Raw genomic sequence first — 13,310 nt, forward strand, 5'->3', positions numbered from 1 at the left:
TGGAAGCAACCTAAGTAACCATCAGTAGATGAATGGATAAAGATGTGGTATATACATAAAATGGAATACTACGTGGCCATAAAAAAGAATGAAATAATGCCATTTGTAGCAACATGGATGGACCTAGAGATTACCATACTAAGTGAAGTAAGTCAGACAGAGAAAAACAAATGTTATGATATCACTTATATGTGAAATCTGAAAACATGATACGATGAACTTATTTACAAAACGGGAACTGATCTACAGGCATGGAAAACACACTTATGGACTTTCCTGGTGATCCAGTGGTTAGGAATCCATCTGCCAATGCAGGGGACATGGGCTGGAATCTGGTTCAGGAAGATTCCACAGGCTAGGGGCAACTAAGCCCCTGTGCCACAACTGCTGAGCTAGCCCTCTAGAGACCAAACGCTGAAACTCCTGAGACAGGGTACCCTACAGCCTGTGCCCTGCAACAAGAGTAGCCGTCGCAGTTAGAATACCTTCCCTGTAGCGCAACGAGAGAAAGATGGCACGCAGCAGCAAAGACCCAGTGTAGCCAAAAATAAATAAATGAAATTTTAAAAAAGAAAAAGAAAACACATTTATGGTTAGGGTAAAGGCAGGAAGGGATACATGCAAAGTTTGAGATTAACAGATACATATATACAGATATATAAAATAGATAAATGACAAGGTCCTACTGCACAGGGAACTATATTCAATATCTTGTAATAACACATAATGGAAAAGAATCTGATATATATATATATTAGATATGTATTCTTGAAAATATATATAATTGAATAACTTTGCTGTAGACCAGAATCTAGCACAACACTGTAAATCAGCTCTGTGCTTGTGCTCAACTGTGTCCAAATCTTTGTGATCCTGTTGGCCCCAGAGGGCCCCCAGGCTCCTCTGTCCATGGAATTTTCCAGGCATGAATACTGGAGTGGGTGGCCATTTCCTGCTCCAGGAGATCTTTCCCACTCAGGGATGGAACCTGTGTCTCTTGCATTGGCAACCAGATTTCTTTACCACTGAGCCACCTTGAAATCAACTATACTTCAATTTTTAAAAAATTTTTTAAAAAAGAAGGGCTTTGATTGGGAGGGTGGGATGAAGGCACTCTTCTAACTTCTCAATGTTATATTTTATTACAATCTGTTAAGTGTGTAAGTGGGACAAGACTAGTCAATCTGCAATGTAACTCTCCATCGAAGCCTTCCTCCCTTGCTACACAGTTTTTCTTTCGTGTTCAGAATGCTCAATCTTAGGATTTCAAAATGCACTCTTGGGTAGCCACAAAGTATTAGTTTCTCAGTGAAGGTGGCATTTTTCAGTGTCAGGCAACTCAAACAAGACAAGCATGAAAGGCTAAGTTTTTAGGTGAATGTGCTTTAGTCTGTCTCTCAGATTCAAATACGTGTCATTTTTTACTAACTATAAGACCTACCTGGGTTTATTAAATACTAAGACAAAGGCCTGTGTTACCAAAGTTAAAGTGTAAAGGGTTATTTCTGGCAGCTGACCCATTCCCTGCAGCCAACCCATACCTTGCAGCCATGTGTAGGAGAAGCTGCCAGAGCTAGCAAAGAACATTTCTATTCTGGGCTTTCCTGCTCTTGCATTTACTGCTGGAGGGCTGGCTCAGTGCTGTCCTGGGTCCATGGGGTGGGCCTTTGGCATGAGGCATGATGTTTACATCAGCAGATAAACTATTCCCTTTCAACTCTTGCTGAGGCTGTGGCCTCCTTGCTCTTCTTCTGAAGTTAGTCATAAACTGAGTTGGTCTGGAGGTGGCTCAAGTTTGGAATTTGTCCCAACTTACCTTCCTCCTGACAATCTGAGTTTCACATGTGAGTCTTAAATGGCTGATCACTGTTTCTTTGCACTGGGCCCTCTCAGCCTAGGGAAAATTAGGTTTCTTTCTTTCCTTCGGGAAGCTTGGAGATTAACGGAGTCACATCAGTTTTAGGCAGTGAACAGTAGAGGGCAGACTTTGATGAGGCTGGGGCGTGTGGAGGGAAAATTCCAAAGAGTAAGGGAGCTCAAGCCTCAAGCAGGGCCAGGGGCCAGTCCAAGTCGGGGAATGGCCCTTCCTGGGGCCAAGCTGGGCCAGTGGAGGAGAGGTCTGCTGTCAGCAAAGTAGGTTGTGTCCTGTCCCTCCGTCTTTATTCAGGCTGCAAATTATGAATGCACAGGAGATCTTTCAGAAGAGGGGTTCTAAAATACTGTGGGGCCTTTTGACACAGCACACTTATGTCTTAGCCCCAAACAAGATAAAATCACTTGCATCCTTGCCACATTTCTTGCCAGCCCTGTCTGAATTTGTGCAGATTTATTTAAAAATTGACTATTTAGGGACTTCCCCAGCAGTCCAGTGGTTAAAAGACTCCACACTTCCACTGCAGTGGGTGTGTTTCATCCCTGCTCAGGGAACTAAGATCCTTCATGCTGTAGTGCCAAAGGAAAAAAAAAAGAAAAGAAAACTTCTTGAACTGAATAAAAATGAAAATACAACACATCAACTTAAAAATTATTTTTAAAAATTGACTACTTAAATCTTTGAATTAAAAAATTAAAGTTTCTTGAGGTATAATTTACATCCAATAAAATCTACCCTTTTAAGGGATTTAGTTCAGTAAGTTTTTGGCAGATTTATACAGATATGTAATCATTGTACACCAGAAAGTTCCCTTATGCCCATTTTTAGTAGATTCTCATTCCCTCACCCACTCCAGCCCTTGTCATTGTGAACCAGACTTTTCCAAAAGGTCATGTAACTAAATTCGGTCTTTTAAAGTCTTTTACTTCTACTTATTTTTATTATTTAAATTTTTTTTTTAATGAATCATAGTCTTTTATATTTCGGCTTAGTTTTTTTTGTTGTTGTTTTGGCTGCATGCCCTGGCATGAAGGATCTTAGTTGCCTCTTTGTTAATCTGTTTCCAGTTCATAGATGCCAAGGCATAGCATAGAGTTAGCATTCAAAAAATGTTGAATGGGTGAATTTATGTCCTTATGCAGCTAATCACAGGACAATTTTACAGTTTTGAGATTTATTTGTACCTTTATAAATAATGCTGTAGTGAACCTGTTTCTGCCTTTGGCCTTTTTTTTTTTTTTTTCACTTTTGGATTATGCACCAGGCTGTATTCTTTGAAGTAGGTTCACTGGACAAACGAGTGTGGATTCTGTTTTATTCCAATTTGCCTTACAAAATTGTGCACAGTGGCGGTTTTTTTTTTTTTTTTTTTAAGTCAGAAGACTCCAAAGAATTGCAGTGATGAGCAGAAAACCTGGCTTTGTCCTAACACCGGTCCTCTGACCTGCAGTAAATACTTCCTCGGCTCTATACTTCGGTTTCCTCCAAGTCACAGATCGTGAACTTCTGCATTTCCTTCCCGGGTAAAAGCTAAACTCCGCTTTCTCACCACTCGGGAGCCTCGTTATTCCGATTGACAGTCAATCTGACCAATCAGCGTGCTGTGGGAGATCCCGGGGCAGCCCTTCCGGACACAGGCGCACAGTCTTCGCTCCGGAGATGGGTGGCTGTCGCGTTTTGGGTCAGGCCTGGGGTGGCTGGCGGCGGGGTCTGGGGATCCGTGCAACGCCCACAGCCGCAGGCTTTGGCACCAAGGCCCGGTGATTACACAACCCCCGCCCTGCTTTGTGTAGAAGGGAGACGGGCTAGGGGAGGTTGTGTGCGGTATCTGGAGTTAGGTAGATATGGGTTCTAATTCATCTCTGATGTGTGATACTAAACTAGCCGTCGACCTCTCTGAGCCTCAGTTCTCTCTTCTGTACATTGGGGCCAATCGAACCTCAGATTTCGGGAAGCTCAATCCAGGCTTCCTGGAGCATTCAAAAACAGCCGCAGGGTTTGGGAAGATGTGTGTGGAGATAAGAATGAGCTGCACCTCCGGAAGCAGTGATTCCCCTATTGTTTACCTAACCTTCCCAGGCATCAGCTGCAACGTCGAGGCACCAGCAAACTGTCGGATCCCCCGGGTGACCAGCCTTTCCCAGGACTGCTGAGACCGGAGACCTTCAGTCGGGAAGAACTGGTCGATGTATTGAGGGCGGCTGTGGTGGACTGTAAAGGTGAGGGGGGTGGGAGGGACAGGTGCCGAGAGACCCGGAAGGGGAGGAATCTTCACCTGAGCCTTCTGAGGCTCTGGTTCGGTACCCTACTAAAACCTGTGGGGTCAAATCCTGGTTCTCCCTCTCACGAACCTCACTAGCTGGGACCAGTCACATACTCTCTCTGCCTCAGCATCATGGGATACAGCTGTGGGGAGGGAGAGTATAAATAACCAGAGAGCTTTGCACTAGTAGGCTCTCAGTAAAGTGTTAATATATTGAGGGACAAAACGGGCTTTGGAGTCATATCTAGCTCTGTAATCAGCTTGCTGTGTGGCTTTAGGAAAATAACAATGTTTCTATGCCGCAGTCTCCAGTGACTTATGAATTTTCTCAGCTATTTATTGAGCATAGGCTGTGTTCCAGGCACTGCTTTAGAACATGGCTGTTTACTGCTGAACAAAATAAATATGTTCAGGGAGCCTTCAGGGAGCCAGCATTTCAGTGGGAGAAAATGATTAACCAGAAAATAAATGAAAAAAGTACTTACTAGTGATCGGTACTGTTAATAAAACAGCGATGGTAGGGATCTGCAAGAAAGGAGTAGACATCAGGCTGGAGACTCAGGCCTCTTTGTGATGATCACATTGAAGCCATGATGATATAAGGAGCAAGCCACATGAAAATCTGAGACATGGAAAGCAACAAGTGCAAAGGTCCTGAGGTTGAGGCAGCAAGCTGAGCATATGCAAGGTTCAGAAAGAAGTTGATTTCAGGGTGTGGTTGATAACTCCTGTATGAGAGTTGTGTTGGGACCACATGATAATATGAATTGAGAAAGTCTTTGTAAACTGCTTTCGCTGTTGCTGACGTTTACGTATTATGTGTTTCAGGACCTCTGGTGACGTTGAACAAGCCACACGGTCTGCCAGTGACAGGTATGGCAGGGAAAAGAGATGCAGTGAAGGGGGTTTCGATGTGTCTGAGAGCAGACAATATTGAAGAGAAGGGATGTGGTCTCTGAGAGCAACTTGTAGTCTTCCTTTTGTTTTTCCCTAGGAAAACCAGGAGAGCTGACGTTGCTGTCAGTGCTGCCAGAACTAAGCTGGTCCCTGGGGCTCGGGGAGCAGGAGCTCCAGGTTGTCCGAGCATCTGGGAAGTAAGTGGTGGAGGTGATAGGAAGGTGGGAAGATAAGCATCTATTTGGGATGGGGGCAGAGCTACTTAGAAATAAACAGACATTTTCCACTGGCTGCTTTGGGATCACAGAGGTAGGAAACAAGGAAAAAGAGGAGGAAGTGGACAGATCTGGGTTCAAATCCTTATGCACAAACTGATCCTAGGTGTCACTGAGCCTGTTTCTTTAATCACAAAACAGAGCTCATAACATCTGTGCTTAGTGTATAGTCACTTCCCCAGTCCAGTATTCATAGCCAGCATTGTTAACGGATCTGTGATATTCTTTCCTCTAATACCCATCGTTAGAGATGGTGCTTGAGATAAGATGTTTCTGCAGTTGCACAAGCTCATAAGCTTGTTTGTGGGAAATTAAGCCATTCCCTTCTCCAAGGGATCTTCCCAACCCAGGAATCGAACCCGGATCTCTGACATTGCAGGCAGATTCTTTACCATCTGAGCCACCAGAAAAACCCATTTAATAGCTAATATATGTGAAATTCCTAGTAGAGTGCCTACTGGTAGACAGTCAAGCAGTTGGTGGTAACTGTTATGATGTTTGGCTCTGAGCTCCCTGGGAGCCAGAGCAAAATGAGAAACACGTTTAAGCTTTGTACCCTTATTATCAAACACGGGGAAGACTTACTTGTTTCTCAGGAGGAGGTCTCTGTTGTAGTCCAGATGTTTCTCTTCAGCCTTCAGCAGGTCCGTGTTTCTTCTCAGGGTCTCCTTTTTTTGCGGGTGATCCCAGGGGATTTTAACTTCTGTGATTTGTCTCCTTTCTCCAGGGAGGCCTCTGGGCTTGTGCTCCTCTCCAGTTGTCCCCGGACAGCAAGCCGCCTCCAGAAGTTCTTCACTCACTCACAGAGAGCCGGGAGACCCACAGCCACCTACTGGTGAGAAGGGCTGGGAGGCTCCAGGGCAGCGGGGAGGTCCCAGCAAACAACTCTGTGACCTCCTCCTGCCTCTTTCTCAGTGCTGTCACTGATGGGATCCCAGTTACTTCTGAAGGGAAGATCCAAGCAGCTCTGAAACTGGAACACATTGATGGGGTCCATCTCGTGAGTCAGGGCCTGGGTGGGGAAGAGGGGACCCTCAGACATATATCCCTCAAGAAGAGTCAAGGGTGTAGCTATGGGGTGGCTGGCCCTTCATTCCCCAAAAAGGTGAATGACGACTGCCTATACTGTGGCCCTGTCCTCAGCCTGGTGGGAACAGGGAGGGTTGAGGGGCAGCTCCCAGGTGTGTGTGAAGCTTGTTCACTCTTGGGGGCTGACACCACAGGTTGTTCCAGTGCAATCCCCATCCCGAAAGGACATCATGGAAGGTGTCAAGAAGACCCTTAGCCACTTCCGTGTGGTTGCCACGGGCTCTGGCTGTGCCCTGGTCCAGCTGCAGCCACTGACAGGTAGGTCTGGAGCCCCAGCCAGACTTGACAAACTGTATTTGGTTGGGGAGGCAGGGAATGGGAGGAAGGTGGTAGTTTCAGTGGCAGCCTGGGAAGTCTCTGATGGACTGCAAGGATGTATGTGACCAGCTCCACCTGGAGGGGGCAGTGCTTCTCCTGTCAGTCTGAAGGTCACCCCTTTGCAACCCACCTATTTTTCTTCTTACTGCTCTCAGCATCTTCTCTTTACCTTTGATGTTCTCTAGCTTCACTGTGCGGAGAAGGCAATGGCACCCCACTCCAGTACTCTTGCCTGGAAAATCCCATGGACTGAGGAGCCTGGTGGGCTGCAGTCCATGGGGTCGCTGAGAGTTGGACACGACTGAGCGACTTCACTTTCACTTTTCACTTTCATGCATTGGAGAAGGAAATGGCAACCCACTCCAGTGTTCTTGCCTAGAGAATCCCAGGGACGGGGCAGCCTGGTGGGCTGCCGTCTATGGGGTCGCACAGAGTCGGACATGACTGAAGTGACTTAGCAGCAGCAGCAGCTTCACTGTGATGAATCCAGGTGTGTGGGTTTAGTTTTCTTTTTGGGGGGGGGGGGTTAGTTTTATTTCTTGGGATTCAGTGTGTTTGCTGAATCTGAAGATTAACCTGTTTAATCCATCCTGAAAAGTTCTTCAAATGTTGTGCCTCTTGCATCCTCCCTTTTGAATGCCTGATAGCGTCTGAGTTTCTCATTCACCTGCTATGTCTCAACTTTGCTTCCATATTTTTCATGTCTATCTTTTGAGCATTCTGGGTAATCTTCAGACGTACTTTCCAGCTGAGTAATTTTCTCTTCAGTTGGATCTAACCTGCTAGTTTAGCCTACTCATTGATTGTACTGTTTGCGTCTACAAATTCAAGTTGGTTGTTTTACAAATACAGATGGCCTTTTAAAAAAAGGCATCTTTTTTTCTTTCACGCCAAACTTTTTAATTTGCATAATGCTTTTAACAAAAATAGCCTCCCCCCCCAAATTTTTTATTTACAATCTTTGGTCTTCAAAAGTTGTGAGTGTTCCTATCTCTAACAGTCAGGCAGTGGGAGCTGCCCATGTGCAGGTAGCTCTGTTACAGACCAGCCCGTATTCTCTCTGCTGACGTGTGGGCCCTAGCAGGACTGCACCCAGCAAGGGAGCAGTGCTTTCCTCCAGTCCACACAAAGGCACAAGTCAGCCTGAAAATCGTGACTCAATCCTGCCAACTGCAAGGTAAATGAACTCTTAGAATACTTCTAGACTTATTGCCTGCATTTTTCTTAAAGACCGATTTATTTGTTTTTAGTTTTTGGCTGTGGTGGGTCTTTGTTGCTGCGCGTGGGCTTCTCCTGTTGCAGAGTGAGGGCTTCTCTTTGTTGTGGTGGTCGAGTTTCTCATTACCGGGGCTTCTCGTTGCAGAGCACGGGCTCTAGTTGCAGCTCAGTAGTTGTGGCACACAGGATTGCATGTGGTATCTTCCCTGACCAGGAACCTGTGTCTGTTGATTGCAAGGCAGATTCTTAACCACTGGACCACCAGGGAAGCCCTTGCCTGCATTTTTTAACCAGTGTTTTGCTCATTCTTATTAAGTCAGCCTTTTTTTTTTTTTTTTTTTTTGCTGCATGGCATGGCTTGGGGGATAGTTCCCTGACCAGGGATTAAACCTAGGCCCACAGAAATGGAAGAGCAGAGTCCTAACCACTGGACTGCCAGGGAACTCCCAAAGTCCTAACATTTTTGTCTAGACTGTAATAAAACTAATGAGAACAGTATTCAAACCCAATAAAGCATGATGCTAAAATCTCAGATCTCAAAGAATCTCAGATCCTTTGAGATCTGAGATCAAGTTATTACACATCTAACCACCTTTATGGCACATACCATGGACCACCACCCTGCCTTTCTGATTTAAAGTTTTGTCTGTTCACCGATTGCTGTGGTCCATCCTGTGGTTTTATTTTTCACACCAGTAAGTAAAGGTGATCAACAGCCACTGACTCAAGTTTTTCCAAGAATTAAATGACCTGGTCAGTCTTCAGATTGCTTCGCAACCTTCTCTTGCTGATCTGTCAGCTTTTTCTTTACCTATAAATCCCAAATGGCCAAGAACACACATCAACTGAAGGTCCATGCTCTGGGCAAGCCTCTTTGTTGATGAGCTCCTTCCCTGTGCTTGTCATCCATCCATTCTCCTAGCCTTGAACCCAATTAGTGATGGCATCTGTTTTTTTCTCTCATTACTTGTTCTTGTTTGTCTTTACTCATTTAAAGCACACCTATGTGGTGTTTCTATAATTCTTTTGTCTTGAGATTCTAAGTGTCTAATTCTGTTGTGATTTCTGCAGACTTGCTCCCCTTGGTGGAATGTCTCATTGCTCTGTGGTTCAGGTTGTGCTGGGTCTTCATCTGTGGAAATCCTTTACTGCCTCATTGGCAGTGGGGACTTGAGAGGTTCTGCCTTGCTTCTGCTGAGTGGGCTCACATCGCTGCTTCAGGATCTAGAGATTAACACCTCAGTTGGAAGTTCACAGATCACTCAAGTGGTATTAGAACCCCAACCCTGTGTGAGAGCAGCTCACAGTTGGGAGATCATCTTCATTCCCCTCATCCATACCTACAGAGCTCATCTGCCTTCCTTGGTGGCTGGCTTTTTCTCCTAGTCTACCCTTGCACGGAAGATGTAGCCTCCCTCTCAGATTTCATTTGGGCACCACAGCCTCATCCGTGGCCCCTTGTCACTACTTAAACCCAAGCCCCCTTGGCCCCAAGATTGGAAATACCCCTAGAAGAGGAGAAATGTTGACTCTCTTGTGCTCTGGATTTGTTTTTTGTATTTTCATCCAGGGGACTTTACTTTCCGTGTCCAGCTGTGTATTTAAAAGGATGATTGTTACAGTTTTCCAGTGTTTCTAGGTGGTTAGTAAAAGATGGGTTTTTAAATTATCCAATCCACCCTATTGCCAGACATGAAAGTAGACGGGACAGTTCCTGGGTTTGAATCCCAGTCTGTGGTGGGCTGGTTATTTCTTGAGCTTCGGTTTTCCTGTCTGTAAGGTGGAATGATGCTAGGTCTCACATTATAGGGTTTTCAGGAGTATTAGTAAGTTTACATATGTGAACCATTTCATACCCATTAAGTTTCCCCAAAACAAGTTCAAGTTGGTATCACCCAAAAGAGCAATTTATTGACTCATATAACTTAGAAGTTCAGGCTTGTGCATACTCTGGGGCCCACCAGCCACAACGAATGAGCCCCTGTGCTGCAACTATTGAAGCCCTCGCCCCTTCGAGCCAGCAAGTCGCAAATACCGAGCCTGCGTTCTGCAGCTCCTGAAAGCCTGCACACCCTAGAGCCCATTTTCCACAACAGAAGCCACCGCAATGAGAAGCCCATACTCTCCACAACTAGAGAAAGCCCACATGCAGCAGTGAAGACCCAGTGCAGCCAAAAAAAAAAAAAAAGTAGTTCGGGCTTGGCTGCATCCAGGCTTGGAGGACGTCATCAGAAAGCCATTTCTCCCTCTCTTTGCACCTCCCACGTGCTGGCTTCTTCCTCCCATAGGAGCAGCAGCTGTCCCCCATGGAGGCAGATGCAGGCGCTCCAGCAGCTGCAGGCTCACTCCACAGCAGGAAAGAGTGCTCTTCATTCCCAGAAGCATCACAAAAAATTCAGGGTTGCGTCTCTTCATGGATGAGTCCCACAAAGCTGGTGGCATGACAGCTCTGCCTGCCCCGACCTCGCTCCAGAGGCTGGGGTGGTAGTGTCCACCTCACTGAAACCACACCACCTGAGAATGGGGGTGGCACTGCCCCAGAGCAAGGTGGGGAAGGGGCGCGGCAGTACTGGGTGGGACGGAATGAACTGCTTGCCTGCCAACTGTCCCCTCTCTCCTGTCTTCTAGTGTTTCCCAGCCAGCTGCAGGCACACATGGCCCTGCAGCTCTGCCCTGTGCTTGGGGATCACACATACTCTGCCCGCGTGGGCAGTGTCCTGGGCCAGCGCTTTCTTCTGCCAGTCGAGAGCACCAAGCCCCAAAGACAGGTACCCAAGCTCACCTGCCTGCGGCCTTCTGGGGTGGGGCTGGGGCTTGTGGGGGTGGAGGGATGGATAGCACCTCCAGACATCAGCTACACAACTTGGGCTTCCAAAGCTACCAGTACCCCTTCTCTTGCTGTGTGGCCCTGAGTGACACCCTCTGTTATGGGTCTCTTCTGTTCAATAAGGAAATCAAACCAGCTGATTTTTAAAGGTCCTTCTAAGTCTGCCATTCTGTAACGGGTGTAAGAGGTTGTGTGTGTGTATTCTGGTAACACTATCTGCTTTAACAGAAAAACCTCAAGTACCAGAGTATTAACACAACAATTTCCTTCTGTGTGAAGTCCAGTTAATGGGATGGGGGTAGGGGCAGGCTTTGCTCCAGTCACTTGGGTGGCCCCTGGCTGCTGCCATCTGGTCAGCAGAGGAGACAGGGCAGGTTCGTGGAAGTGGGGGGCGGTTTCTCGGGCCACGTCAGGAAGGGGACACATACTCAACACTCCTGTTGCGCTGAGTGGGGCTCAATCACGGCCTCCCCAACCTGCAGGAGGGGCTGGGGAATGCAGTTTAGTGAAATGCCTAGGAAGCTGATTTGGTGACCCCTAGCTGGTCTATGCTGTAGTGTGAGTGTGAAGGTATTTACATGTGCAGAGGCATGCAGAACATGGATGCAGGGGGAGGACAAAGTATTTGCCTCGCTCCTGTTTTGCTGAGTGCTGCTTGGAATTCACCTGGCTGGATGCTGACGCGTCTCTCCACCCCCAGGTCCTGGGTGAAGCCCTCCTCGGCCGCCTCTGCCTGACCCCCTCCCAGGCCGCCCGGTTGCCCCTGCACCTCCATCTGCACTGTCTTCACCTCCCAGGCGCCAGGCCCAGGGACCCACCCACTGAGCTTCTGGCTCCTCTGCCCTCTTACTTCTCCAGGACCCTGCAGTGCCTGGGGCTCCACTACCAATAGTCCTGCTGGAAAGCAGCTGGGGTGGGAGGCGAACAGGCTGCGGTAAGGCCCAAGAGTGTGGTCAGTGCTCAGCATGCAGTCAGACCACGTGTCAGATGCTGGGCGCTCTAGTGGGATAGACCTGAGATTGCATCCTAAGGCCATTTGCTGTGTGGTGTTGGGCAAATGACCTCACCTCTCTGGGCTTGAAATAATAAAAGTACCTATCTCATAGGATCATTTTCAGGATTTGATGAGAAAGAAAATGTTTATCATGGACTGTGCTTTCTGCCGAGCTCAACATGTGGTCTTTATGTTTGGCTGTTTCTGACCCAATTCTAGCTGAGAAAATGTTAAAAGAGTTTCTTTTTTTTTTTTTTTTTCTTTAATTTGTGCTAAAATACACTTAGTAGACTTTACCATCTTCACTATTTTTTTTTTTTAAATATTTATTTATTTTATTTATTTATTTGGCTGTTCCCGGCCTTAGCTGCAGCATGTGGGATCAAGTTCCCTGACCAGGGATTGAACCCTGGCCCCCTGCATTGGGAGCACAGAGTCTTAGCCACTAGACCACCAGGGAAGTCCCCATCTTCACTATTTTTAAGTGTATAGTTCAGTGGCATTAAGTACATTCACATGATGGTGCAACCATCTTCTGCATCTAACTGCAGAACTTTCTCGTCCACCCAAACGGAAACTCTGTTTTCATTAAACACCAACTGCCCATCCCCTACCCATCTCAGCCCCAGTAGCCACTGTTCTCTGTCTCCATGAATTTGACTACTCATTTAGATGTTAGATCTTTTACTTTAAAAAACCATGTAACATATCAAACATAAGAGTGCGTAAAACATCTCTGTGATTTAAAGAATAACTGGCAGGTGACACTCACATAACCACTTGGCACAAAACAGAGGCATCCTTCTATTTTGGAACACAGCCGTTCTCAACCCTAGCCCCGTATTAGAACCTTCTACCCTGCCCCCTCGGAAAGCTTAAAAAAAAAAAAATCCCCATGCCTCCCCTGACTACACCCCTAAGATACTTTTACCAGTCTGGGATGGAGATATCTTTTTTAAAAGCTCCAGAATGGGCTCTATTGTATAGTCACAGTTGGAAACCACTCCTCGCCGACCCCCCCCGACCCCCCCCCCCCCCCCCCCGACTTGAGAGAATTCTTTCCTTGTCTGTTTTTTTAAAGTGTTACCACATATACATGCATCCCTAAAAAATGTATTGTTTTGTTTCTCAAACTCCTGTGGAATGGAACTGTGCTGTATATATCCTTTTGTGACTTGTTCTCGCTCCACCCTGGGAAATGCATCCGTTGTGTGGCATGGAGTTGGAATGCTGGGGCTTGCAGTCTATCCACCAACGTTAATGGACACTTAGGTCGTCGCTGTGACCACAGTGCTGCTGTGGGTCTGCCTGTCTGCGTTTTCTTATTCAGCCGTGCAATAATTTCTGCATCAGAGTGTATTTATCTTGATTTGACTAGTGTGTGAGTTTCCTAGGGCCGCTGCAATGAATTACCACAACCTGGGGACTTCCCTGGAAGTCCAGTGGTTAAGACACTGCACTTCCACGGCAGGGGGCATGGGTTCAATTCCTGGTCGGGGAACTAAGATCCCATGTGCCACACAGCACGGCCAAAAAACAGGGAAGAAAAAAAAAAT

At 46.7% G+C, this 13,310-nt stretch overlaps 1 protein-coding gene and 1 long non-coding RNA gene across 5 annotated transcripts; one reads left to right on the forward strand and one right to left on the reverse strand.

The window, feature by feature from the left end:
* Nucleotides 1–828: 828 nt before the first annotated feature.
* Nucleotides 829–6,171, reverse strand: LOC133045713 (uncharacterized). Its single transcript, XR_009690317.1, has 3 exons — nt 5,894–6,171; nt 4,622–4,661; nt 829–2,168 (listed from the first exon to the last, which is right to left on the reverse strand). It is a non-coding gene; the product is annotated as an uncharacterized LOC133045713 (long non-coding RNA).
* Nucleotides 3,476–11,880, forward strand: RPUSD3 (RNA pseudouridine synthase D3). 4 transcript variants are annotated; one of them, XR_009690315.1, is made up of 10 exons: nt 3,476–3,633; nt 3,953–4,092; nt 4,965–5,009; nt 5,131–5,230; nt 6,036–6,143; nt 6,224–6,308; nt 6,532–6,655; nt 7,800–7,892; nt 10,222–10,480; nt 10,562–10,696. XR_009690315.1 is itself a non-coding variant. In XM_061127997.1 (9 exons), the coding sequence occupies exons 1-9, from the start codon at nt 3,533–3,535 to the stop codon at nt 11,650–11,652; spliced, it is 1,035 nt and encodes a 344-aa protein (XP_060983980.1). In that variant the 5' UTR covers nt 3,476–3,532; the 3' UTR covers nt 11,653–11,880. The 4 variants fall into 4 exon arrangements, 2 of the variants coding, with proteins under 2 accessions (XP_060983980.1, XP_060983981.1); XR_009690316.1 differs by lacking the exon at nt 7,800–7,892; XM_061127997.1 differs by lacking the exons at nt 7,800–7,892; nt 10,222–10,480 and adding an exon at nt 11,461–11,880 and having other exon boundaries at nt 10,562–10,701.
* Nucleotides 11,881–13,310: the final 1,430 nt, after the last annotated feature.

Source organism: Dama dama, chromosome 24 (genome assembly GCF_033118175.1).
Source record: "Dama dama isolate Ldn47 chromosome 24, ASM3311817v1, whole genome shotgun sequence".
Classification (NCBI taxonomy): Eukaryota; Metazoa; Chordata; class Mammalia; order Artiodactyla; family Cervidae; genus Dama; species Dama dama.